The 27,905-nt window shown below is 36.6% G+C and overlaps 2 protein-coding genes across 2 annotated transcripts; both read left to right on the top strand.

Annotated features, from left to right (window-relative positions):
- On the top strand, positions 1–27,598 carry LOC142220228 (uncharacterized). The gene is made up of 5 exons (XM_075289241.1): positions 1–129; positions 21,050–21,408; positions 21,466–21,642; positions 21,741–21,855; positions 25,038–27,598. The coding sequence occupies exons 2-5, from the start codon at positions 21,291–21,293 to the stop codon at positions 25,189–25,191; spliced, it is 564 nt and encodes a 187-aa protein (XP_075145356.1). The 5' UTR covers positions 1–129; positions 21,050–21,290; the 3' UTR covers positions 25,192–27,598.
- On the top strand, positions 13,694–18,955 carry LOC142221393 (uncharacterized). The gene has a single exon (XM_075291115.1). The coding sequence runs from the start codon at positions 13,694–13,696 to the stop codon at positions 18,953–18,955; it is 5,262 nt and encodes a 1,753-aa protein (XP_075147230.1).
- Positions 27,599–27,905: the final 307 nt, after the last annotated feature.

Below are 27,905 nucleotides of genomic sequence, written 5' to 3' on the forward strand. Positions count from 1 at the left end.
AATTTTTCGGCATTTGAAACGAGCGCAGCGCGACGGAATTGATTGGGACGAAAAGAAAAACATATTAACCATAACAAAAAGAAATTCTATTTAGAAAAGTGAAAAATATTCTAGAGATCTGAAATCAATGTAAATAAATCCGATGTATTCTTATCTAAGTAAAAATGTGAAATCTAACACCTGTCTATAAACAAATAATCAAAAAAATTGCTCCTTTTTGTGTAACAAAGAGGCGTTGATATAAAGAAAATATTTTTTCACTGCTATATGTGATCAGTGTAATTGTATTAACTGTGAATTTTACGTGTTTCCTTTCGTTTATTGTGGTGTTTCTTTATTCTTAAATTTCTGCTTACTTCCTTACCGCTCCAACTCATTTCAATATGTTGGAGCTATTCATGTGTTCTGTTTGTGAGAGCGTGTATGTGAAAATAATATGAAAAAGGGGATATTGCTAGTGGATGGCTACACAAAAATACACACTAATGGGGGACAATAATGGGTGGGAAAAGTTATTGGAGATTGACTGTAACAACAAACCGAAGTTGTTGATCTCGACGTGACGGTATTTGGTGGCAGTTGAAAGTTGCCTTAGTTAATATATGCATGTATTCCTACACACACTTATATATGCATATAAACTCATATTCCCATATCAGCAGGCCCTTAGGGATATCCTTTTCTCAATTTAATATGCACACATGTAGATGTGTTTTCATTTAGTCCTCACGAAAATAAGCATACATTGCGTGCTACTGTGCTTATGTGTGTGTGAGTGTGTTAGATTCACAATTACCGCTGTAAGCAAATTCAAGCAATATATATGAATGTATGTTGGTGTAAACATTCTCACCACCCCCATGCTGTCATGGCACGTACTACTTTGCTGCAATACTGCCGCAAGTTCTGTTAGCCATACAACGACAACACACCCAACACATTCGTATTGGTCTCAGCTGTTGTGTTTTTAATGATGCGTCGTCGTTCATGTTCGCGGTTTGAAATTATTTTAACCTACTTTTTCGGCAGAGGTTTTTATAGCTTTGACTCCTTGCTTCACCTTTGTACTTGCCAGCGTGTGAGTGAGTACTCGTTTATGAGAAATAAGAACGAATCGACTTTGGAGTATTAACAAACACCTGCAATTAAATGTCAAATATTCATGAGCGAAAGGAACCGAAAACCAATGCACTCCCATGTTAAAATCGAGATAAAAGTGTACTAACATACCTAACTAAACAGGTACTATATGCAAATGTGTATGGGAGATAGTGAAAAGTGAAACTTTATTTGAGACAAATACACGCAGAGAAGGAATATGATCACCTCAAACATGTTTCAAGAGCAAAATGTTATTTTTGTATAGTGGCCACTTTTTGTATTTAAGGCGAATTTTTGAGATGCCGCCTTCGACATGATGCAATATGGTTCAACATCGGAACATTGATTTACCACTTCTGAGTGATGCAACACTAACTCTGTGAAAAAAATGACATCGTAACACAACTATCCTCACTTATTCAGATATTTCGTCAATTTTGGTCTGTAGCTCCATGCTGTGAAGTCGAACAGGCTGATATAAGTTAGTGCCAATGTATGCAAACACCCAGAAGTAGACGAGACAGACAAATGATGTCTTTGGCAATATTGCTCAGGACTGGGAACACATTTTTTGTGATGTCTACGTCTAGGTGAAGTCTAGGTCGATTATTGTTCAATCGACTTCAAATTTGGCACAGATATATGTTTTGCATGATAATATAACCCTATTGATTTTGAAATTGGTTCATACTTAGGAATATGTAGCTCCCATTTATATATATTTCGTCCGATATGCACCCAGAAGCCAGAATTTTGTACAGATTTGCTTCAAATAGCTTCCATATATATTTTTCGCCCGATTTACACTCATATGATCACAGAGGTCAAAGTTTTTCACCGAGGATTAGAGCTAATACTATAGCTATGCATACCAAATTTGCTGGAAATCGGTTCAGATTTATATGTAGCTTCCATATCTTTCGCACGATATGCACTTTATTGTCCCCAGAGGCCAGAGTATTGCCTTGATTTACTTCAAATTTTGCACAAGGCGTGCTATCAATAATATTGTCAAGTGTGCTAAATTTGATTGAAATCGGTTCAGATTTAGATATAACTTCCATATATATTTTTCGCCAGATTTACTCTCATATGACCACAGAGGTAAAAGTTTTACTCCGATTTGCGTGAAATTTTGCACGGAGAGTAGAACTAGCATTTTGTCAAAATCGGTTCAGATTTAGGATAGCTCCCATATATGGCGATTCATATGACCACAGAGGCCAAAGTTTTACTCCGATTTATGTGACGTTTTTGACACAGGGAGTAGAATTAACATTCTAGCTATGTATGCATGCATGGTGCAAGGTATAGTGAAGTCCGCACAGCACGACTTTAGTCTTTCCTTATTGTTTTAATTCCCATTCCATAATCCATTCACGTTTGCTCGATATGACCTTAGACTTAGACGCCAGCATTTCAAACCATTCTCTTTCAATCCATTCATACTGGTATATTTTGTAGTCCTTACTAAAATGGGTCAAATAGAGAAGTCCATCGGACAGCCACAGCGGCCACATCTCACCTTCGGATGACGCCTCCTTGGTACAAATTTTTGTAAAGGGTATGACAAATAAGGGGGCAATTTAAGATTATCTCTATAGGAAAATAATTCACGCCAGATACCACGATGTACAGCTATTCATCACGTTCCTGTGCACTTTGGAGTCTTACATTATTGTGCTTTAGTTTAAGATCGTGTGCCTTTTGGAAATTGTAAGGCTTTTGTCGTATGCTGCATTCTTTTGCGGAATGTTGTCAGATCGAAGTCCACCATTTCAAGTGTTGGGGTTTGGCAACGCTTCTAATACTATTAGAAAGGTCTATGGTGCAATATATACTTTTTATTTACTTTGAGATTTACAAGCCCGACAGCAAACTAATACAACGCAATCACATTATTGTCCTCGATAACTCCATTACGAATAAATTTCTATTTAGGTGAGGTTAGCCCGATGTATCAGGCTCACTTAGACTATTCAGTCCATTGTGATACCACATTGGTAAACTTCTCTCTTATCATTGAGTACTGCCCGATTCCATGTTAAGCTCAATGACAAGGGACCTCCTTTTTATAGCCGAGTCCGAACGGCGTTCCACATTACAGTGAAACCACTTAGAGAAGCTTTGAAACCCTCAGAAATGTCACCAGCATTACTGAGGTGGATAATCCACCGCTGAAAAACTTTTTGGTGTTCGGTCGAACACCAAATGACCTTGTGTATGCAAGGCGGACATGCTAACCATTGCACCACGGTGGCTCCCAGAAAAATATTTCTATTTAAGTGAACTCACATGCGAATGCTTTTGGTGGCACGAAACAATATTATGAACTGTCAATAAAACAAATATCATGTGACTGTCATTTCTAGTTTGATAAATATACGAGTGTGAAGTTGACGAGACCTGTGTAGCCCAATTTTTGATTCATCTCCATTCCGAAGGAGGTCCTTTAGCCTGCATTATTAGGAAGACAGAAATGATTCGAAATTCTTGCCTATTTTGTAGTAGTGGATATAACGTTCTTGAGTATGAGAAATAAGGTGAAGACGGGACGAAGAAGTCACAGGCATATGTTGACACGAGTCGGAGAAGATATGACGCCTTCTTTTAACCTAAAGACACCGTCGAAGTAACCCTGCTTTTCAACAATGGAATTAACGATGGATCGCCAATCTGGTAGGAATTTGTAGGTGTTTCCAATTGGTGCATACGTGAATAGCATGATATCTTCAGGAACTATTATTTCACTCTTTTTCATTTGTTCTTCTTTTTTACTCAACAAACTGATCCAGTAATAGTTAGTATACCCTTTTCGTCCATCTTGATTGTGTATAGTTCTTTTTATTTCTCACTTGTTGTATGATATTTGAGCCAAAGCATGCATACCTCTGGTTTATTCGACCATGTAAGGTACTCTTAACCTAATTGAAAAGATCGAGATACTTCAATGTAATGATGACGATAATTATACCAACGCACTTAAAAAAGCTCGAAAATAAATTCGAACAAAGTTTACAGAATGCAAACTAAAATAATATTGTATTTTTTATTGCACAAAATTTCCTAAACAAATATTTCAATGTAAACTTGTCCATCAACCTTACTGCTTGCAGATGTTGGAACCGATATAAACAATAAATGACATGATACCGAATATTTCTTATGCGAATTGCTTAGGTTTCCATTCAGTTTTATTTGTTTGTATGGTCATGATCTAAATTTATTATTTGTTTATTTTCTTAATTTATCGGTTGTATCGGCGATTCGAGTCTGTTTAGTGTTGAACTTTATATACACACAGAATAGGATTCGATCACAAAAAAATGATGGTGGCTGAGATCTTCTTGCTGAGTTTTTCTGCTTGTTTTTTTCTGTTTGGATATGCGGGATGTTTTTTTTTTTTTTTTGTGGTAAAAATGTACTCGTTCTTTGAATTTTATAGACTCATTGAGAGCTACCGCATTTCTTTTAAACAAAATAAATCGATTTCAAATTATTTATATTTACTTTTTCCAAGAATTTATTCGCACTCGAAGATGAAAACCAAAATACAGCCAGATGGCGAATAGTTATTTGTATGATACATATTAACTGTTTGAAAGTCTATGAGTAGTAGCAATAAATATGTGATGAAACCATGTCAATGCTCCCCAATTCAATAAGAGTTACTATGAACGGACATGGTACAGTGCTGGGTGTGCCAATTAGCTACTTACATCTATGTATAGTACTTCAAGCTGAAGTTTTCCTCGAAAAATGATGTCAAGTACATACATACATATATACAACGTTGGCAGTTTGGGAAACCTATTTGAACCTAAGTGAAGAGGATTTGTGTATATGTGTGGGCTAATCTTAAAGGGTATTTTATTATTTATGGAATTTATTAATAGTTGACAACCCAAACTAGATGCGTGATTGGTACAAGCATGAAAAATTAAAGGTTCGGCAAGAATTAAATTTTCCTGACTTTAATAATGCTTTGTGGAAATCTCAAAATGTTGAGTACAATTTGGTTCAATTTTTGCACAAGTTAGTTCATTGTTCCCATAAAACAGTTTACTTTTTTCGGTGTGGTGATTGAGTTATGTTTCGCTCAAACACCCCAAAGTGAACACAATTTGTTATAATGATACTGGTAGCGTTGCCAATCGCCATCATTCTAATATGTACATCAAAATCGCCTTCGTGATAATCAAATGATTAAAGATCTGAATATATCCCGTCAAAGGATACAACATAACAGGTTGGCTGATAAGTCCCCGGTCTGACACATAGATGGCGTCGCTAGTATTAAATGCATATTATTTTTATATAGTACCAACCTTCAAATGATTCGTGTCAAAATTTGACGTCTGTAAGTCAATTAGATTGCGAGATAGAGCATCTTTTGTGAAGCAACTTTTGTTATTGTGAAAAAAATGGAAAAAAAAAAGGAATTTCGTGTTTTGATAAAATACTGTTTTCCGAAGGGAAAAAATACGGTGGAAACAAAAACTTGGCTTGATAATGAGTTTCCGGACTCTGCCCCAGGGAAATCAACAATAATTGATTGGTATGCAAAATTCAAGCGTGGTGAAATGAGCACGGAGGACGGTGAACGCAGCGGACGCCTGAAAGAGGTGGTTACCGACGAAAACATCAAAAAAATCCAAAAAATGATTTTGAATGACCGTAAAATGAAGTTGATCGAGATAGCAGAGGTCTTAAAGATATCAAAGGAACGTGTTGGTCATATCATTCATCAATATTTGGATATGCGGAAGCTCTGTGCAAAATGGGTGCCTCGCAACCTCACATTTGACCAAAAACAACAACGTGTTGATGATTCTGAGCGGTGTTTGCAGCTGTTAACTCGTAATACAGCCGAGTTTTTCCGTCGATATGTGACAATGGATGAAACATGGCTCCATCACTACACTCCTGAGTCCAATCGACAGTCGGCTGAGTGGACAGCGACCGGTGAACCGTCTCCGAAGCGTGGAAAGACTCAAAAGTCCGCTGGCAAAGTAATGGTCTCTGTTTTTTGGGAGGCGCATGGAATAATTTTTATCGATTATCTTGAGAAGGGAAAAAACCATCAACAGTGACTATTATATTTATTGTTATTGGAGCGTTTGCAGGTCGAAATCGCGGCAAAACGGCCCATATGAAGAAGAAAAAAGTGTTGTTCCACCAAGACAACGCACCGTGCCACAAGTCATTGAGAACGATGGCAAAAATTCATGAATTGGGCTTCGAATTGCTTCCCCACACACTGTATTCTCCAGATTTGGCCCCCAGCGACTTTTTCTTGTTCTCAGACCTCAAAATGATGCTCGCAGGGAAAAAATTTGGCTGCAATAAAGAGGTGATCGCCGAAACTGTGGCCTATTTTGAAGCAAAACCGAAGGAGTACTACCAAAATGGTATCAAAAAATTGGAAGGTCGTTATAATCGTTGTATCGCTCTTGAAGGGAACTATGTTGAATAAAAACGAATTTTGTTAGACCGGGGACTTATCAGCCAACCTGTTAGAGGGATAGGTAAGAACAAACAAGCCAATATAGAGGAAGTGAAGGAAGCCATTGTACGTAAATAATCCACAATTCTGTTCGATTACATTCGTGCATTTTGCGGATTTGACCGATTCAGAACAATAGTCAAGGCAAAAGCGAGAGTATTCCTAAATTCTGTCATTTAAATCAATAAAAAATAGTGTATTTTGAATTGGCAACAATTCGTGCCATTTACACTGTTAATAAATACCTTGTGACTAAAGACAAACAAATTAATTCTTATTCCATTAACGGTAAACTTTTTTTGTAAATGTGTCCCGCCCCATTCGATATTAACCAACATCTTCAATAAGTACTTCATGGAGGGGTTGTACACTTCATATTAATAATCACATAAATGACCCTTATGACGATCAAATTGTACGGTTTTATAATTACCAAAGACATTTACAAGGCAATTGCCTATCATTTTTGTTGTGTATATTATATATTCTTCCAATTAGTATGCTTTGTATTTCATGATACATAATCGTAAATACCAATGACAGGTAGTGTGAAGTGGCCTTAATTGGTTCCATATAAACTTCTACTTCTCCATCTTAACTGCTTACGCCATTTTGCTTAATTAGAAAATTTTATTTTGAAGGTGTTTACAAAGTGTTTGTGTGTATGTGAGTAAGGCTACGTGAGCATATCTGTAAAGTTGTGGCCTGTAATTGATGGCATCTCCTTTAATCTAATTCCAAAAGGTATTTTAAGACAGTAACAAAGTGAAGTGTGTGTACGCTTATAACAATCATATTAAAAACTTTTCCTATTAAATTTAAATGGCATTTTACATGTACTTCCATAAAAAGTTAGTATGAGAAATTTGCCATCAAAGAAGACTTAAGTGAGTTTTATTTTACTTAGAAAAGTAAAAGATAGGGTTACCGAAAACCCAAACCAAAGATTTCTACTGTAATTATATTGCTATCTGGTATGCGTGAGTCTATATATGTGCTGCTAACAAAGATGAGACATAAAGAGTATTTGTACTGGATAAATGACGTCATGAAGGACAAAAAATAAATCAGATTTCTTCACTTTAGGTACTAAAATGCAGACTTCCCATTAATATTGTAAATCACATTAACGTATAATCCTTTTGTAAAAGTCGCAATTATGATTATATCGTTTCTTTTGAGCCAACTTTGAACGAAGGTGTTATTGACTGGCTATGAAAAGTTGCTCATGAAAAGTTGGTCGAAACACGGTGAGGATTCGCGACCAGGAAGGTTTTGTGTGTGTTGTGGTGGGATTGACAGGAAATATCTACTACGAGCTGCTACACCCACACGCACAGACAAAACATGTTTGGACATGGTTGCCGCATCCATTTAATGCTTATTTAGAGTATGTAATTGTCGCGAAAACCATGTATTTTGTCTTTGTAAAAATAATTTTCGAGCGGAGAAAAATATATGTTGGCAATAAGCATTTAAATGGTTCTCAAATGCCGCAAACATGTTCTATTATTTAAATGATAGAATTTGAGACCATTATATGGTCAGGAAAATCATGTATCTGACCATTCAATTTTTTTACTTTTTTGCAGAGAAAAAAATATTTTTATAGTTTACGTATAGACATGTCTACAACCATTACATGGCCATAAAGACCATGTACATTGTTTTCGTGACCATTTAATTTTTTTGCAGCGACAAGAATTTTATAAAAACATTGAGCAGGTACACACGATTTTCATTTTGCGCGTCAGTCGTGTGTTGATTGTTTCTTGGAATGGACGGAGAATACGGAATTATTGTGTTTTGTGTTAATTTATTTATTCAGAAATGGCACGTGGTTTTATGTGAATACCAAAAAGGAAAGTGTAATTGAAAAAAATATACCTGGTTTTTGTTCTGCATTTTGATATATGGTATAATTTATTTTTATTTGCAGTTACATGATGTCTGCGTTTGTACATTTGATGGGCACGAAGTAAATATGGAATGATTACTTATTGTTGAAATTGAACCAAACTAGAGTGTGTAAAAATATGTGAAGTTTGCTTGCACGACATTATAAATACAAATAAACAATGAATTAGTTTATAAATAAATAAAAACAAATAAATAAAGTTGATTTTGTGTTTTCATTTCTCAAGTGGCGTCCTTTTTTCGACGACGAAAAAAGTTTTTTCATAAAAATCAAAACATTTTAGGTTGTGACCATGTTCTTTTAACTAGAAGAAAAACATTTTTGACGAATAACATAACATTTTAGATCGTGACCATTGTCTTTTAATGGAAACAAAATTCTTTTTATCAATATAATAACATTTTAGATGAGGACAATTGTATTTTTCTTAGAACCATGTTCACTGAGCCAACATGGTTGCAGGTTAAAATGTTACATGGTCGCCGCAAAAATAGCTGCTATCATATTATTTTGCTCTTCGAATATGATTGTGGCAATCATGTTTCTTCTCTGCGTGCCGAGAAGGAATATGATCACTACAAACATGTTTCAAGAGCACCATGTTACTTTTTCACAGCGACCATGTAGAATTTTTGTCGCAAAAATATTCTCTTCTCGTCAAACATAACATGCTTTCCGAAATCAGATACAGACGAGAAAAAGACATGGTTTCGACAAACATGCTACATGTTTTCCGTGAAACAGTAACATTTTGCTCTTGGAACATGGTTGTGGTGACCATATTCCTTCTCTGCGTGTACCAAGCAGCAAAACTTGTAACTGTCAACAAATGTCGGAAGGAAACAATCGCCTAGAAACGGCCAGATTTAGGCAATAGGGAAGGATTTGTGTTCCATCGGGATAAACCCAGACCATATGTATGGTAGTAAGACCTATCCTTTTGTGAAAATCGACTGTATGAACTCTTACCTTGCACCACTCTGTGAAAAGTAATTTTTCTCGAGGACTGTAAAATACCTCTTCTTTTAATAGATATTCGTGCCATGAAGTGATTTTCCAAACAAAAAATAATCGCACTGGGTCAAATAAGAGTAATATCGTAGATACGATATCAACACGTAGTCCAATTTGATCATGGTGAGGCGAAAAAGAAAACTCGTTCCGTGCGATATCATAGAGAAAGAGTATTTTCTTCTACGCTCGCTTCCTCCTCCTTCAAATCAGCATAGAATTGGCCAAATAATACGACGGGCCGATGGGGTCATTCAAAGTATCCTCGCCCGCACACAGAATTACTAAGAAGCTCTCTCAAAAACCACTTTAAAATGGTGTCACGGCTGCGATCATAGAAAAAATATCACTAATATTTATCAAAAAATATTTGATTCAGTTAATTTTTTCTCCAAAACGAAAGTTTTTATTTTTAATATTCCCAAAATTAAGAAAAGGACCTGAAATACGCGATTTTTTGGACTGCATACTCTCAATAATACGAAATTTTATTACTTTATACACCGTGGGGCAACTAAACGTTGCTAGAATTTTGTTTAACCAGGGTAGCCATCCAAAGAGAAATGTGCCGTACACAGTACTGCCGATCTGACTTCAATTTTGTGTAGTACACGATCAGCGTTGCCATTTTGGCCCGATCGGGGCTATATCAAAATAAACAAAAATGTTCTGTTCTCAAAATACCTCTAAGTCAAAAGTTAACTTTTAGCCAACGTGGTGCAATGGTTAGCATGCCCGCCTTGCATACACAAGGTCGTGGGTTCGATTCCTGCTTCGACCGAACACCAAAAATTTTTTCAGCGGTGGATTATCCCATCTCAGTAATGCTGGTGACATTTCTGAGGGTTTCAAAGCTTTTCTAAGTGGTTTCACTGCAATGTGGAACGCCGCTCGGACTCGGCTATAAAAAGGAGGTCCCTTGTCATTGAGCTTAACATGGAGTCGGGCAGCACTCAGTGATAAGAGAGAAGTTCGCCAATGTGGTATCACGATGGACTGAATAGTCTAAGTGAGCATAAAACAACGTGCTGCCACAATACAAGGCGGCCATGCTAACCATTGCTCCACGGTGGCTCTTTAATTTTCTTATGAAAGTCTTGAAATTACCCCATTACCATTTATATACAAACGAACATGCCTCTCTGTTTACGTTGAAACGAAAACCCTAATTAATACATGAATTCCTAGATTAGTATAAAAATCCCCAAATGAATTTCTGTCTACAGTGTCGCATTGGTAGATGAGTAATCAGATAATTAAATTAAGTTTTATCCATAAAATCACTAAGCCATTTTTAAAATAGTATTTCCTTTATAAGTCACTTGCTTTTCATCCCTGTAACTACGAACACCTACTGGTAAGAAGTCGACCAAAGAAAATAAAACACAATCTCTAAATACAGTCCATTCCCTAATTGCTGTTTCATTTAATTTTATCCATGGTTTTATCGTCATCTTTGGTCATCTTTTCTGGGAGCGATAAACCAATTGATTTGTCATAAAGCTTTTGGTTTATCTTCGGCTCATGAGAGATCCATGATCACTCGGTTCATCTCACACAGGTAAAGGTAATCCCCGCTCACCCCCGCTGATTCCAACCGTACTCTGTTATACCCAAACATTTGGTCCCAATCGAGCCGGATTATCAGCGTTCTCTCAGAGATTTCAGCTCTTTCTACAGTACAGGTATGTTTGCATTTCAATTGTTCCTACTATTCAGTGTGGTTTTATTCGTCTACGGGTTATACAAGCAGATCTCCGTGCTTTAATTAATTTTCGATTATCCCATATTAAACACGTGGATTTTGTGAAAATATATAAATCTGTTTAAGGAAAAATATCGACAGAATATCGATGATATTATTTAATGAAATGTATTAAATCGAAATATATATCAACCTGCGATATTTGCCGCAAGTTTCTTATACGTGGCCGGTAGACGATTTCAAAGAAGTGTAATATTTACTAATGTTTATGAAAGTACCTAACCTGGTCGTGTAAAAGACATTTTATCTTCATTTAGGAAAAGCAGATTTTCGAGGAAAACGTGTAAGTCTTTTTTCGAATCCTATATTTGTATATAAACTGCGACATTTCAATACTTCCTTATAAAAGTCAGTGGAAAAAAAAAAAAAAAGAACTGCCTTTGGAAGATGTATCATGACAACGCGGATGCCTTCCCCTTAATATTGCAATCGTTAAGGTCATAGTTACGTAATAATTTCGTGCTACCTCTTTGCAAATGACAAACACTCACCATCGTTTCATTCCTCGGATTTCATTTGACAACATTTTTGGCGCCAATGCGCTGTACTAAATATTTCTCTCAAAAGAAGCTTTTGAACATTCTCAGAGATTATCATTTCTCTCTGTGGGAGAGACATATCGTGCTTTTGTAATTGATCGCTCTTTCGTCAATATTGGCTTTTTGGTCTTTAATATTTTTTACCTTCTACAGAATAATATTTGTCCCTTTCCAATATTCAAGTCTCTGTCCTTTTCTACTAGGAAAAGAAATTGGAAAAGTATACCGACAAAATATAACTCTAAAGACAACGAAAAAAGCAATAAATGAAATTCCATTTTTTTGATCAGAGTTCTCCTTTATTTCTTATGCACTCAAAATTTGATATATTTACCTTTTCCCACTTATTCAATGAAATTTCACAAAATATTCAATTAAAAGATAATACAAACATATTTTAGAGTCCATAGTCGGGACTATGATCACTTTATACGGGAATTCTTCTTTATTTTTTACCGTTTGAAAATTATATTTCTGTTTTTCCCCACTTGTTAATATTTTTGCCATAATAAAAGTGGAATGTCTCTTCTCACTAGAGTAAAATTAGAAGAGGGATTTTAAAGATCCAGATAAAGGTTATAAATGTTATTTCATGTTAACCTATTTTTCTTATTTATTCGAAAATATATTTCTATTCTTATGCCACTCTTTCGATTAATGATCCTAGACTAATCGGAGTAGATTTTTCATTCTGTTTTATCCATTACAAAATATATTTCTATTCTTCTCCGACTCATAAGATTTCTTGCGGAGGCATATTGGAGTGTCCCTTTCCACAAAAACATCATGAACCTGACGATCAAAACAGAAGTAATTAGTGTACTTTCATTTTAACGTAACCTCTTATTTATTTGGAATTCCGACTCATACAATTTATTGCTGAATGTCCCTCTTCTACTCTACTATTATGAACATGAGAGTCAAAACGAAAGTTATCAGAATAATTTCATTTTAACCTTCTTTTTATTTATTTAAAATAACCTTTTCTGTTCCTTTCCGACTAATTAAACCACTTGCCCTGAGCTAATTGAAGTGTAAGATAAAATTCATTATCAGAACAAGAGTTTTCTTTATTTTTTATCCATTCGGGAATATATTTCTATCCTTTTCCGACTCCTAAAGATTCTTACCGTGATATCATTGGAGTGTCCCTTTCTACTGGAATAGAACTGGAGGGGAATCCAAATATAGAAAATAAAGTTGAAAATCAAAACAAAAGTGATAAGTGTTATTTCATTTTACCCGAGATTTCTTCTTTATTTGTTTTATCCCTTCAAAATAGTATATGTCTGTTCTTTTCTGACTCACTGAGGTTCTTGCCGCAATAATTGTGGTGTAAGGGGGAATTTCGCATTCATGATCAAAACAAATGTGATAAACGCCAATTTAGTAAATTCCCTTTGTTTATGATTTTCTTTGTCCTTGTCATGGAAGGAGCAACATAATTGATATGGCGATATATGTAAAAGATACGTATCTATGAAGTAGTGGAGGAATTGGGGGAATGAAATCCAAAAGATATTTGTTTTGTTTTACAATCGAGATCTTGGGAATTTTATACACGATTGTATTGAACTTTGGAATATCTGTGTTTACCCCTTATCGCATTAATTGATAATATATTAGTTTTGACCACATCAATCTTGATCGAATATCTTTGTCGAATAATTTAAATAGTTTTGTCTTTGTTGGTTATATCGGAGCGGATATATTTACTGGGTTTTCATTGATTAAATATTTGAGTCGAACTCTCACCAATTGTAGCGATATCGGGTGAGAGATAAAATTATCCGGGGTTTCCAATATTATCGTTGTCGTTGATTGTCATTTTATTTGGGAGCTCTCGACCAATTATGTCACTTGACAGGTTTATCCGACTGGCAGACAGGCTCGTTGAATTCGAGGCTGCATTGAACTCAAATGAATTGCCTATTGACTCTTCTTGCTTGTTAGAGACACACATAAATGAGGTCAGATCTAATTGGTCGCGTTTTAAGGATGTATATGACAGCTGTTTGGCTGAGCTTTCGGACGACGAGGAGGACGACAATAATGCCAAAGACGAGGTCGCAAGTCCAATGGACATGATACGGGAGAAATATAAGAGTACGTACTCCACGTATTGTAGATGTATTTCGAAACTTACGGAGTTTCTACAAAGGCTGTCACCTCCCGCTGTTGCCTCGAATTCTATGTCACGCGACCATACTATTAACTTGCCCCCCATAGAATTGGGAATTTTCCATGGTGATTACAAGTCCTGGCCAACATTTCGGGACATGTTTACCGCTTTATGTCTTCATAATTCCAAATTAAGTCCAGTCGAAAAGCTTTTTTATTTATCTCAAAAGACCAAGGGCGAGCCTCACCATATCGTGTCCAAGAGCCCACTGACAAATGAAGGGTTCACGTCAGCTTGGTCCAACTTGTGTTCTCGGTATGAGAACAAACGAATTCTTATTAATGCTCAACTTAAAACTTTGTTTAATCTTTCGGCTATTCATGCTGAGTCTTCCACTGCTTTGAAGAAGTTACAGGGTGACATAAACTCCTGTATAGACACATTGAAACTCTACAAAATCGATATTAATAGTTGGAATGCTATTTTTATTTACCTCTGTTCGAATTGTCTCCCCGAGACGACCCTCACTCTATGGGAGCAAACGTTAAGTGACAAAACGACTATTCCAGAGTGGTCTGAGCTAAATGCGTTTCTAACAAATAGACATAGGACCCTTGAATCGGTTACTGCACTGAAGTGTTTAAGCGAAGCGAAGCCGACTCATGTGAAACAGAGAGGTAATGTGAACCCAAAGCATTCTTCTAGTAAAGTTCACGCCTTCCAAACCGGGATCAATAGGATTAAATGTCGGCTATGTCCTAAGGAATTTCACATTATTAGAAAGTGTCCCCGATTTATTGCGATGGATTATGATCAAAGGCTAACTGAGATAAAGAGCAGCAATTTATGTTTAAACTGTTTTTCGGGCTCTCACTCAGTTAAAAGTTGTAGGAGTAAAAACGTCTGCGCCAAATGTAAGGGAAAACATAATACTATGTTGCATAGAGAATCGGGGTCTGTGAAGCGAGTCTCGGACGATACCCGTTTAGATAATCCTGTCCCGACCTCAAGGCCGGAAAATGCTTCCATGTTGTCCTACCAACCATCCACATCCAAGGGTCAGCCTAATAACTCTTCCAGTGAAGTTATACAGACCTGTTTTGCTGCCAGTTCTAGTGGGATTTTATTAGGGACAGCGATGGTAAATCTTTTACATCAAGGGGAAGTATATAAAGTTCGGGCGTTGTTGGATACAGGCTCCGAAGGTTCTTTCATATCGGAGAATCTTGCTAACTTATTGAAACTTCCAGTCCGTCGAACTTCCGCCATTATTTCCGGTTTGAATAGTTCGGTTTCTGCTTCCGTACACAAGGAATGTTCTTTTATGTTGGTTTCGGACGTGGTGCCCGATTTCGAACTAACAGTGTCGGCTTTAATAGTACCACACCTCTCCAATAATCTACCGTCCAAAACTATCCATGTTGAATCGTTCTCGAATTTGCCTCGACTAGATTTGGCCGATCCCAGATTTTATGAGAGTGCCAAAATTGATATTCTCTTAGGCGCTGATGTTCTTCCTTCAATCCTGTTGCCCAGGAACCTTCATCAGATTTGTGGCACTCTAATGGCTCAAGAAACTGTCTTTGGATGGATTCTTACGGGACCTATTGCTCATCGAAATTCCTCCTGTTTCAATACTTGTGTTTCATACTTTTGTGATATCTCTTTGGATCAAAAGATTTCCCGGTTCTGGGAAGTGGAGAACATACCACGAAAACGATTTCCCTCACGGGATGATAAATACTGCGAGGATTTGTATAGGAAAACGACAAGACGGAATCCCGAGGGCAGATATGTTGTTGTTCTCCCATTCAAAGAATCCAATCCAGACAAATCATGCCTCGGAGTTTCACGAAAGAGTGCAATGGCGCAGTTTCTCCGTAATGAAACGCGTCTTCTTAAGGATGCTTATTTGAAATCCGAATATGATAAGGCTCTTGATGAATATCGTATATTGGGACATATGTTCCCAGTGACTTCTCCGAATGCATTAATGGCTGAGCCCAACTATTACTTACCCCATCATGCAGTGGTCAAGCCTGAAAGGGCAACGACTAAGATTCGAGTCGTCTTCAATGCATCATGTCCAACGTCAACTGGGGTAAGCCTAAATGACGTTCTTCACACGGGTCCAGTACTTCAGAATGACCTGACCATTTTAATCTTACGATGGCGTTTCTATCGATTTGTTTTGAATGGTGACATACAGCAAATGTACCGACAAATCCTGATAGATTCGTCCGATACTCCCTTTCAACGAATTTTATTTCGTAAATCACAGGATGATCCAATCCAGGACTTTGAATTGAAGACTGTGACGTTTGGCTTGAATTGTGCTCCTTATTTAGCCATTCGTACCATGATTCAGTTGGCGAATGATGTTCAGGATAAGTATCCCTTAGCTAGTCATATTTTAAAATCGTGTATGTATGTGGATGATGCGTTAATTGGCGCTCATTCCATTCCAATAGCCATTGCTACTAGGGATCAACTCATTCAGGCTTTGAATTCTGCAGGATTTTCAATACGCAAATGGATTTCGAATCGAAAAGCCATTCTTCACGGGCTTCCTGAAGATAGCCTTTTGTACAGCGATTTTTTGGAATTCGAAGATCGCAGTTCAGCAAAGACCTTAGGAATCCGTTGGAACGCTCTATCTGACGAATTCTACTTCACAGCTATACCACTTCCGGAACATCTGCCTTACACGAAACGAGAAGTGTTATCTCAAATATCCAAAATATTTGATCCTGCAGGATGGTTATCTCCTATAGTTATCACGGCAAAAATAATAATGCAGAAAATCTGGATGGAAAGAACAGACTGGGATTCCTTAATTTCCACAGAGACCCAAACAATGTGGAAAAATTTTCAGGGTGACTATCCACTTATAGAAAAGATTAGAATTCCGAGATGGGTGAGCTTTTCACCCGAGGCAGACATTGAATTCCACGGTTTTTCGGATGCCTCAGAGAAGGCATATTCTGCTGCACTTTACATACGCATGACTTATCCCAATGCAATATCCACACGTTTAATATCATCCAAGACCAAGGTTGCTCCATTAAAGACTTTGTCAATTCCTCGATTGGAGCTATGCGGAGCCTCACTTTTGGCGGAAATGATCGATAATCTAATTCCACACTTTGATATCCAAAAATATACAATATACTGTTGGACAGACTCAACGATTGTACTGTCATGGTTGGCAAAACCACCTTGTGTTTGGACAACTTTCGTGGCAAATCGAGTCTCGAAAATAACGCACGTAGTGGATCCATCACGATGGTTTCATGTTAACTCGGAAGAAAATCCAGCTGATATAGCCAGTCGAGGCACTAGCCCCCAAGAGCTTTCGAGATGTAAGCTTTGGTGGGAAGGGCCAACTTGGCTTTCTGAATCTTCAAGAACATGGCCAAAAATCCCGAAGGAAGTTGTCGGCGATACAGATTGTGAAAGGAAATCTGTGCAAGTTCATTTTTCATATTTTAAGGATTTTCTCGACATACTACATCGTTTTTCTTCATTTCCAAGAGCTATGAGAGTAATTTCTTACGTCTACAGATTCTATCTGGGTACCCATCCAAAATATCGATCAAATTATAAAAGAGATTCAGCATCCATTACTGCTGCCGAAATTCTTTTTGTTCGTAAGAAACTTATTATCGTGACCCAAAAAGCCTATTATGCAAACGAATACCTGACTCTTTCTAGCAAAAAATCCATATCGTCTTCTAGTCCCATACTATGTTTGAATCCTTTCATGGATTCAGAAGGCATAATGCGCATTTGTGGGAGATTGGAATCATCAACAACCCTGTCGTACCAAGAACGTCATCCGATTATTCTGCCGTACAATTGTCAGTATTCTAGGTTGCTTGTACATTTCACCCATCAAATTAGTTTACATGGTGGTAATCAACTAGTACTTAGACTTGTCCGTACGCAATACTGGATTCCAAAAGTGCAGAACCTAATCAAGGCTATTATCCATAATTGCAAGCCATGTATTTTATATAAGAAAAGATGTCAGAAACAGTTAATGGCCGCTTTACCTCCTGAGAGATGTGAAATTTCACGTCCATTTGCTCATACCGGAATCGACTTTGCTGGTCCCTTTGAGCTGAAAAGCTTTGCGGGAAGATGCTGCCGTATTTCAAAGGGCTATGTGTGTGTGTTCATTTGTTTTTCAACTCGGGCGATACACCTCGAAGCTACAACTGATTTGTCATCGTCCGCTTTTCTTGCTGCATTTAGCCGATTTGTATCACGGCGAGGATGTCCACTTCATATACATTCCGACAACGGAACCACTTTCATTGGAGCTTCCAAGGTTTTGGCTAAAGAGTTTATCCAAACATCACGACAAGCAGTGACCTCAAATTACGCTCACCAGAATGTTACTTGGCACTTCATACCCCCCGGTGCCCCACATATGGGTGGTCTATGGGAGGCCGGTGTGAAAAGTTTCAAGTTACATTTCAGAAAGGTGGCGGGTGTCCATAAATATACATTCGAGGAATTCCAAACTTTATTATCCAAGATAGAAGCATGTTTAAACTCTAGACCAATATCTCCAAGTTCCCAAGAACCTTCCGATCTTGCAGCTCTAACTCCAGGTCACTTCTTAATTGGATGTCCTATTTTGGTTCCGCTGGAACCTGAATCCAATCAATCTCCAATATCTATTCAAAACCGATGGCAAAAAATCAAAGCACTTTACCAGCAATTTTGCACCCGTTGGAAGAACGAATACTTAAAGGAGCTTCAAAAACGACATAAGTGGAAAACACCCGACTCCAATCTCCAAGAGGACATGTTAGTCGTCGTAAAGGAAGAAAATTTGCCTCCTAATAGTTGGCGACTGGGAAGAATCTCTCGAATCTACATGGGAAGCGACGGAAGAGTTCGGGTGGCCGACGTAAGAACAGAACGAGGCACGATAACAAGGCCAATAACAAAACTCGTTGTTCTGCCCCACGAAAGTGTATAATCCTTTAAAATTTTCGATGACTTCACCTACCCTAATTTCTCGTTTATTTTTTCTCACAATCCAAAATATAATTTCTTCTATTTTACAGAAAAATGCATTCGACCACAAAAACTCAGCTTATCAAGAACAAAGGTCCATTTATTTGTAGAGTTTGTCGGAAAGTTCATGCCTTAAAATCTTGCTGGAAATTTAGTAGAATGAATTCTACAGAACGAATGAAAGCTGTAGAAAAATTTGGATACTGTGTCAATTGTTTGGCACACTCGCACTCGGATGGGTCCTGTTTTACCAAGACAGGTTGCGGGTATTGCCGTAAGCGCCACCACTCATTGCTGCACATACATACCAGATTGCTAGAATCCAACAAATCCAATAAGTTAAAGCAGCAATCATCGGCGAAAGAACAAAACCCATCATCCTCCACCAGTTCTTTAAAAACAAAACAATCTTCAGTCACTGACACAGTACCCACCACAACATCCCTCACCGCAATTCTCAAACAAAATGCTGCCACTCTTCTACCTACAGCTTTGGTAAAAATAAGTTCAAAGGACGGCAAACATAGTGCCAGGTGCTTGTTTGACACAGCTTCAAAAATGAGCTGCATCTCCAAACAATTTGTGGATAAATTAGGGTTGACTACTTTAGAGCTAGATAATGAAATAATATGTCCAATCACTCTCTGGTCATATGTCGACTCTAATTTTCAAATTGAAACTATTTTGCGAGTAAACAACCGAATCGGTACCATAACACCCAAGAAATCACTTCCAGAATCCATCCTCACCAACTTTAACAACCTGAAACTGGCTGATAAACATTTCTATAAAGCGTCCACAATTGACATCATATTGGGAGTCGACGTTTTTTCACGAGTAGTCCGGGATGGAATTTTTGTTCGTACAGGTCTACCAACAGCACAGAATACCAGCTTTGGAATTATTTTATATGGAAACTTTTCTATCTAATGGACAAAAATTGAATATAAACATTTATATATCATTTGTATCAAATCTTATTATGAACCTAAAATTGAATTAACAACCAAAAAAAATTATCTTAGATTTAAGTATCATTTAATAGAAAATAAGCAGTACTAACCGAAGAAGAGTACAACACGAATTTGTATCAACAATTTATTTTCTCCTATTTTATTTTAGTAGTACTGCAAGGTGGGCAGAATGTTTACGTTGAAACGAAAACCCTAATTAATACATGAATTCCTAGATTAGTATAAAAATCCCCAAATGAATTTCTGTCTACAGTGTCGCATTGGTAGATGAGTAATCAGATAATTAAATTAAGTTTTATCCATAAAATCACTAAGCCATTTTTAAAATAGTATTTCCTTTATAAGTCACTTGCTTTTCATCCCTGTAACTACGAACACCTACTGGTAAGAAGTCGACCAAAGAAAATAAAACACAATCTCTAAATACAGTCCATTCCCTAATTGCTGTTTCATTTAATTTTATCCATGGTTTTATCGTCATCTTTGGTCATCTTTTCTGGGAGCGATAAACCAATTGATTTGTCATAAAGCTTTTGGTTTATCTTCGGCTCATGAGAGATCCATGATCACTCGGTTCATCTCACACAGGTAAAGATAATCCCCGCTCACCCCCGCTGATTCCAACCGTACTCTGTTATACCCAAACACTCTCATTGCCCCCTAGGACTCCTTGTCCCACATGATGTGTTAGTGGGAAATAAGAATCTTAATATCAGAGAAATGCATCCCTTATGTTGAAAAATGATCCCGTAATTATAATATAAGAAATTCTCGTAGAAACAAGAGCCATTTCTTTTTCTGATCATTGCAGTAACTGCAGCAGTCTTGAAGCCCTTAATGAGGAACATTCTATACAAATCATACCCAAAGACATGAAAGGAAATACCAAATTAAGAACATATGTTGGTATAGTCATTACAATTTCTTATAACATTGAACATTTGTTTGAGCGAATATCTTGTAAACATATTCCATGAGAGAAAGTCCTCTCTCTCTGAAACTAATGCTACATATAATTTAGATTTGTCTGGAATTTCCAGTAATTTCTTTTATAATAAACTCTCTCTCTCTCTTTCAAACAGGCTGAATCTAATGAAAAACGACATTATGAGGTGAAAAGGAAGCGTACATAGAATGGATAAAAAATGGTTTTTGAGTTACCATTGGCAAATGGAACAGAGTTGAAACGTTTCGAGCTTATAAGTGGATCCTATACGTATTCAATACAATATATTTATAGCATTTTACAATAGAGCATACATATCTTCCAAATACTGAGCTAGACACCTTACAGAAAAATCGTACTTAGCCTCTTGCGTTGCGATGATAGCTCCTAGGTTGAGGAGCTCCTACTATAGCAAACCAATGTCATTCAAAATATGGCCATTGGCTATAGCATGCCTACTATTCTCTGTTATAGTAATGTCTTTGATAACACATGGTAAGTATTTCAGATACCGAAATTCCTTCGTGCTGTCTCACGAATTTTTAATTTCAGTTGAAAGCATTGACTGTTTCAAATGTGTTTCGAAAAATGGAGCCAACAAAGCCTGTGATGATCCATTTCATAATAATTACTCAACAGCCATATTAGAATCCCCATGTATGGGAGGACGAAAAGGCCGCGATGGTCTATTTCCAGCAACAGCATGTATAAAAATTGCAGGATATTATGGTGAGTGGTAGTGCTTTGTTGCGGGAATGGTCATTAATTTCATATGATTCATTCCGATAACATTTATCTTCAATGGTTTTTTTTCTCCCGTTTGACAGATGACACAGGTGAAACTATCACCGTAAGAGGCTGTGCCCTGGACAGTGGCACCTTAACCACTGACACGGAAATTATACGCATGTCTCATTGTGGTAAATTCTACTATGATGACAGGTAATATTAATGATCAAAAAAAAAAAAAAAATACACATTCAATTTCTGTAGCGCAGTTCACGTTAAGTATTCCCAAAGTGATATATAAGAATGGAGTCAATATTTTGTTGATAAAGACTTAAAAATGGACGACTTTGAGATTGTATCAAAGTGGTTTATTTAATAAGTATAACAATTTGGTCTTGAATTATTTTGATTATTATTGATTTAATTTCAAATTAAAATCATTCGTTGACTACAAGAGTAGCTTAACCAACACAGGAAAAGTATGTTTAAATTTATTTTGGCAAAGTCCTTAGACTGCAAGATGGTTGGATGGACGGCCGTTTCGAAACTCCCACATTCCTCACTCAGCTTCCTCTCCTATCTCTCCCAGCGAAACTATCAACCAATTATCAGAATATCTTCGGATAATTCACTAAACCCAAAGTGAATTACACTTGAACCTCTCAAAAAAGGTCTTTGATATTCGACTTTGCCTTAATAAATTTGCACAAAAACATATCACATTTTACTAAGAACAAATAAAACTGAATCTATGACAAGAGTAACAATGATTGTATCCAATCTTAATATTGAGTATTTGTAAAAAGTATCCATTAGTTCAACCTTTGCGACACATTGTTGAGATATGACATTAAGATATAAACAAAGGGTGATTTTTTAGCTATTATCTTTTTAGGAACGCCCCTAATTTGGAATATGCTCTGACTGAACATATTCTTTTCAAAATATATGTCAAATTATTAAAATAAATTTCATAGAAAACACGAATAAACAAAGGCTTTGAAGAACGTAGGAATATGAAAATAACATAAAAAAATGTTTTTGTGATCGCGATATTTATTTGAACAAACGGTGCGTATATTTGAATTTAGAGGTGGCAAACTAAAACATCTCAACTCGGTGTGAACGGTGAATGTTTTGGAAAAACAAATGACGAAAACGAGTCAGTGGAAACAGCTGACGAACGTTTCGTCATTTTTTTTACCGTCTTAGGGTAGGTACTATGTTCGGTTTTCGAGTTGAAAACAACTTTATTTTCGCGATTACTTTTCCTTAAATAACCAAAATTATAAATGAAAACAAACTTATTCCTGTAAAGTCTTGCCGAAATCTAGAGGAACAAGAAACTACGCATCAATTGAGTTAATTTGTCTGCTTTATATTGAACTGTTTTAATAAAGTAACCACGAAAATTTCAACGCGAAAAGTGAACATAGTACTTACCTTTAAGGCCGGTACTATGTTCATTCTTGCGAAAAAATTTTATGGAAACCATTATTTCGCACATAGAAAGCGGCGTTTTTTTAGGTAGCTTGGAGCGCTATTTTACAGGGAGCGATATTGGATTAAGTTGGTGGTTGTTGCTTTTTGTTTTTACAAAATAACATTTTATTTTTCCTTGGGCAATTGATCTGCTATTCCTTTGATCCTTTGTATAGTTTCGGAAAAAAAATATGGTCCGTGTTTGATTTATAAACCCGCACAAATAGTTTTTAATAAATAAATTATTTCTTAATTCACATTGCAAATGGCGCCGTGCTATAAACGTCAGTTTTTCAACACGAAAAAAACAAAGTATCACAAATGGAAAAAATTTCGCAAATTTTTCGCATTTTTTGGTTTTGTATGGAGTTTCAACGCGAAAACCGAACAGAGTACCGGCCTTTACAAACTAACAACGCTTGCAAATTATTGAAATGCGTGCTCTGTTAAGAAAGTTCATCGCGCGATTCTCTCGGTCTGCGACGAACATAATTTTTGGCTATAAGTAGAATTCTTAATTTTGGACTGAAGATCAGCCAAAAGCAGTAACAATGGAGTAATATTTTAGAGGCCAGTTAATGTTTTATTTTACGTTCGAGACTGACCAAATTACAGTCTAACATATATTAGTTCGTGCGATTTTGGACTTTGTTATTGATGTTGTATCAGTTTATTGTGATTTCATCCATTTTCATGTTATGCGTTTTATGTCAGCTTGTACTCAGATCAACGTATTCCGCGACTAAGGTGGAATGTCTTCAAAGTGTTCTGGTGGTGAGTCGTTAAGGTTTAGCTGGGCAAGAAAAAAGATGACGCTTGTCTTGTGGCCCATGCAGATAGGACGACACAAGTCAGCTACGCTGCTTTCATTTAATGTCTGATAGATGGGAATTGTGGCGGCTGCAATTGTCTGAACTTAATTGGGCCAAAACTACCATAGTCTGCCATAGGAGCTCTCTTTCCTAGTCTGCCATGGGCGGTGGTCGGACGCCGAGAATAGGATTAATCTTGTAGCTTTTCATATCTTCAGCTACAGTGTACTCATGGGAGCTACCGTGGTGCAATGGTTAGCATGCCCGCCTTGTATATACAAGGTCGTGGGTTCGATTCCCCCTTCGACCGAACACCAAAAAGTTTTTGAAGGGTGGATTTTCTCGCCTCAGTACTGCTGGTGACATTTCTGAGTATTTCAAAGCTTCTCTAAGTGGTTTCACTGCAATATGGAACACTGTTCGGACTCGGCTATAAAAAGGAGAACCTTTGATCATTGTGCTTAACATGGAATCGGACAGCACTCAGTGATAAGAGAGGAGTTCACCACTGTGGTATCACAATGGACTAAATAGTCTAAGTGAGCCTGATACATCGGGCTGCCACCTAACCTAACCTAACCTACAGTGTACTCATGAATCCTGCCTGGTATGCTGTCTTATCTAGAGGCCCTCTTTTGTAGCGCTGGATCTCGCTCTCTAGATGATGTATATCAACCCTTACATTCCTAGGTGGTGGTTGCATTAGACTTTGTTTTGTGGGGCTATTTTAAAGGGTCATGCCTATATAGAAGAGTTCGCATCGGAAGATAATATTTACTCGAGAGTTACCGTGAGAGATGTTAGAAAGAGTACGCCAAAATTGGACTAAGGGATGGACCATTTGAGGTGCAACATTTGCATGAAATAATTACATTATTATATTACACACATTAAATCATCTTCATACCTTTTTTGTTTTTTTTTTTTTTGAAAAGTTTTCATTTAGCTCTTAAAAATCACTCTTTATAACTGGGCTATTATCATTATTATGAGATAACTACTCTTAGTCTTATTTAGTATTCGAATTCTCTTATTTTTACCTTATATAGACTTCACTTTGAAAATAATACTAATTCTCTTTCATGGTTACATGATTTACAGATACGTGCATGGCTGCCTTCAAAGTTGTAGCGACGCTGATGCCTGTAATAGTGCCCCACAACATCATTACCAGCACATATCGTTAGGAGTGAAAAATTTGCTGATATCATTAGCTGTACTGGCAATAAATCACTGTCTCTTTAGTACAAGGTAGCATCACCATCACCATGTCGGGCTCTAGATGACAAAAAAAACAACAACAACAAATGCCCATCATTATCATCACCAACACCCCATAGTCATAGTTTTCTTGTAGGAATAGTAAACGGTAAAGCGATATAAAGCAAAATAACATAGCAAGCGATACAACACGATAAGAATTTATTTATGTATTAAACCATATATGCAAAAAAAAAACACAGACACACACACAGATAACCATATGTAAATCCTTACACCTACATTCTCACACCTACAAGTGTATGTGTAGCTTGTAATACAAGTGAATATACATGCAGGAGAAATTTTGTAGGCTAACGTAAAGGAATGTTAGGAGAAACAGAAAAAATGAGATAAAATTGAGAAAATGGTTAACACGATGTCATTCGCATCGAAAACTTTTAGTATTGGATAAACAAAATGTTTACATTTCACTTGTAGCACCCAAATGAACACATTTACTAATTCACTCTTTCAAATATTCTGTTTTATTGTTCGGTTCTTTCTTTGTTACGTTTTGTTCAGACCAAAATGATTCTAAATTACTCACAATATGAAATTTTTAACCTGGCTATAGCGATCTAGCGCAATATCACCGGGGTTTATCATAATTCAGAATTTCGGGGAATTATATTTTGAATTCCTGAATTTCACACGAAAAAGTATACTTGAAACAGGAATTGTAAAAAATCTTTTAGTGTAGAACCTCAACTGTCATAGTCAATGTTGTCACTTATTTTCGTGCTTTCGTCCACAATATAAATTAAAATTCGTCCCAAAAATCCCCAAAAAATTTTTAATAATTTAAAAATTTTACAAATAAAATATATATTATCCTAATCAGTGATGTACACTTGTGAGGGGGCCACGAAATGATTTCACAGTTGTAGACAATTGTTTGAGTTAAATTTCAAATTAGCGCTTGCGCCCTCAAAATAAAATCGTATGTCCGTTTCTAGTCCACATGCTAAATTTTCACCCTTTTAAAAAGAAAACAATGTTCTCTTTTTAAATTTTTGACGAGTCACAATTTTTTTTAATAATGAAGATATAAACAGAATTTCATGTAATTATACTGAACCTATTTCGAAAAAATATCCAACATTTATGAAAATTCCCCACCATATCCTTGCCCACTGTGGAACTTATGACTCTCATAGTTTAAGCATTAATTCGATCATATTATACACCCAGTTTAATGAATTGCGATATATGAGGCAATATTAAATGTGTAAACACAAACATAGCGACTGTCGGTAGGCGGACACTTGTGTATTGCTTATTATAAACAAGCGGGGTGTCACCAAATTTAAATCTACTATATCCTAATTCCTAGCCGGTAAATGTATTGTTGTTCCTTTACCATAGTCCAGGGGGGCTTGCCCCCCCCCCCTGTTGTTCTTGATTCGATATACAGGGTAGATTACACGAAGAATTACCAATTCAAACGACCCTATTTTTATAGATTCACGTGTCAAAAGGGAGTGGAACTAATTGTTGCATCCATATCGACATATTTTTTAGTCCTTACCATTTTCTCTACATTGTTCCAAATAAAAAGGTCAATCGGATTGGTAACTAGCGAAATTGGCAGCCACCGCGTGAACAAAATGATGTGGCAAACATGACTTTTTAGCCATTCTTGGTTTACACGTATTTCGTGTGACGATGACGAGTCGTTTTGATACGTCCATGGCCTATGACCGAAATATTTGCGCGCACACGACTCCAAATAATTTCCATTTACTTTTAAGCCATGCTCAATGAAATCGATTCAAGGGCGGTCGTCGTTTGTTCCACATTATGCTTAATACTAAGTTCGCTTCTGCGAAAAACACAGGGTTGTTGTTTGTGCGAAAAAAATATGGCCGCATATTTTTCATGCGCAAATTTCAGAGTTGCATCACTATATGTTCAAAAAAATAAAAATTTGGCAGATATACCGCGCAAACTTTTTTGTTTTATATGGAGTATAACAGTTTTTCATGCGAAAACATGAAATTAGTATTAAGATTTAGAAGGGAAATTTCTTTGGGTTATCGTTAATAAGCTCAAATGCTCGTTCGCGCTCAATTGCGCAATTTTCGGCCAGGGAATACGATTTTCGGTTATTCACCCCATCCATGCAAGTGCAGTCTAGTCTAACTTATAATTGAGTGACTTTAGGAATATGAAAGGTTTTATCTTCAATTCGTTTTTCAATATATTTTGCGCCTTTCATGGGATATTTTCAAGACTTCAGCCATTTGTTTGTGACTACGGCCAGTATTTCGTTGAGTTGGACCACCACCTACATGATGTTTGGTAATCGTACCAGTATCTTTATAACGATTTATTTTGCTATACACACACACATTTTGTTCACTCTCAGGTGTTTGCACATATTAACAACATTGAAACTGTCTACAAATTCTACACGAAAAAAAAACAAATACTTTCATCTGAAACGAAATCATCGGCCATCTAATGTAAACGAAGAAAGAACAGATACATGAATATTATTTTTTACATCCTCCAATGCAATCCCTCTTACACAAAAGTTTGTCTTTACCATGTTATTACAACCAATATGGAAATAATATAATTTATTCACAAAATGTCAATCAATTTCATTTAGATATAAACTTTCGTATTTATACCAAGAAAAAAATTAGATTAAAAGCAAAAGAATACAAAATTTAATGTGATTTAAATTTAATGCAAAATTTA

The sequence above is a fragment of the Haematobia irritans genome, chromosome 1, assembly GCF_050003625.1.
Source record: "Haematobia irritans isolate KBUSLIRL chromosome 1, ASM5000362v1, whole genome shotgun sequence".
Taxonomy (NCBI): Eukaryota; Metazoa; Arthropoda; class Insecta; order Diptera; family Muscidae; genus Haematobia; species Haematobia irritans.

Coding starts and splice junctions, on each gene's coding strand:
- LOC142221393 (XM_075291115.1), top strand. CDS start 13,694: ATGTCACTTGACAGGTTTATCCGACTGGCAGACAGGCTCGTTGAATTC.
- LOC142220228 (XM_075289241.1), top strand. CDS start 21,291: ATGATAGCTCCTAGGTTGAGGAGCTCCTACTATAGCAAACCAATGTCA. Junction 21,643..21,740: donor AAAAATTGCAGGATATTATG/GTGAGTGGTAGT, acceptor CCCGTTTGACAG/ATGACACAGGTGAAACTATC. Junction 21,856..25,037: donor AAATTCTACTATGATGACAG/GTAATATTAATG, acceptor CATGATTTACAG/ATACGTGCATGGCTGCCTTC.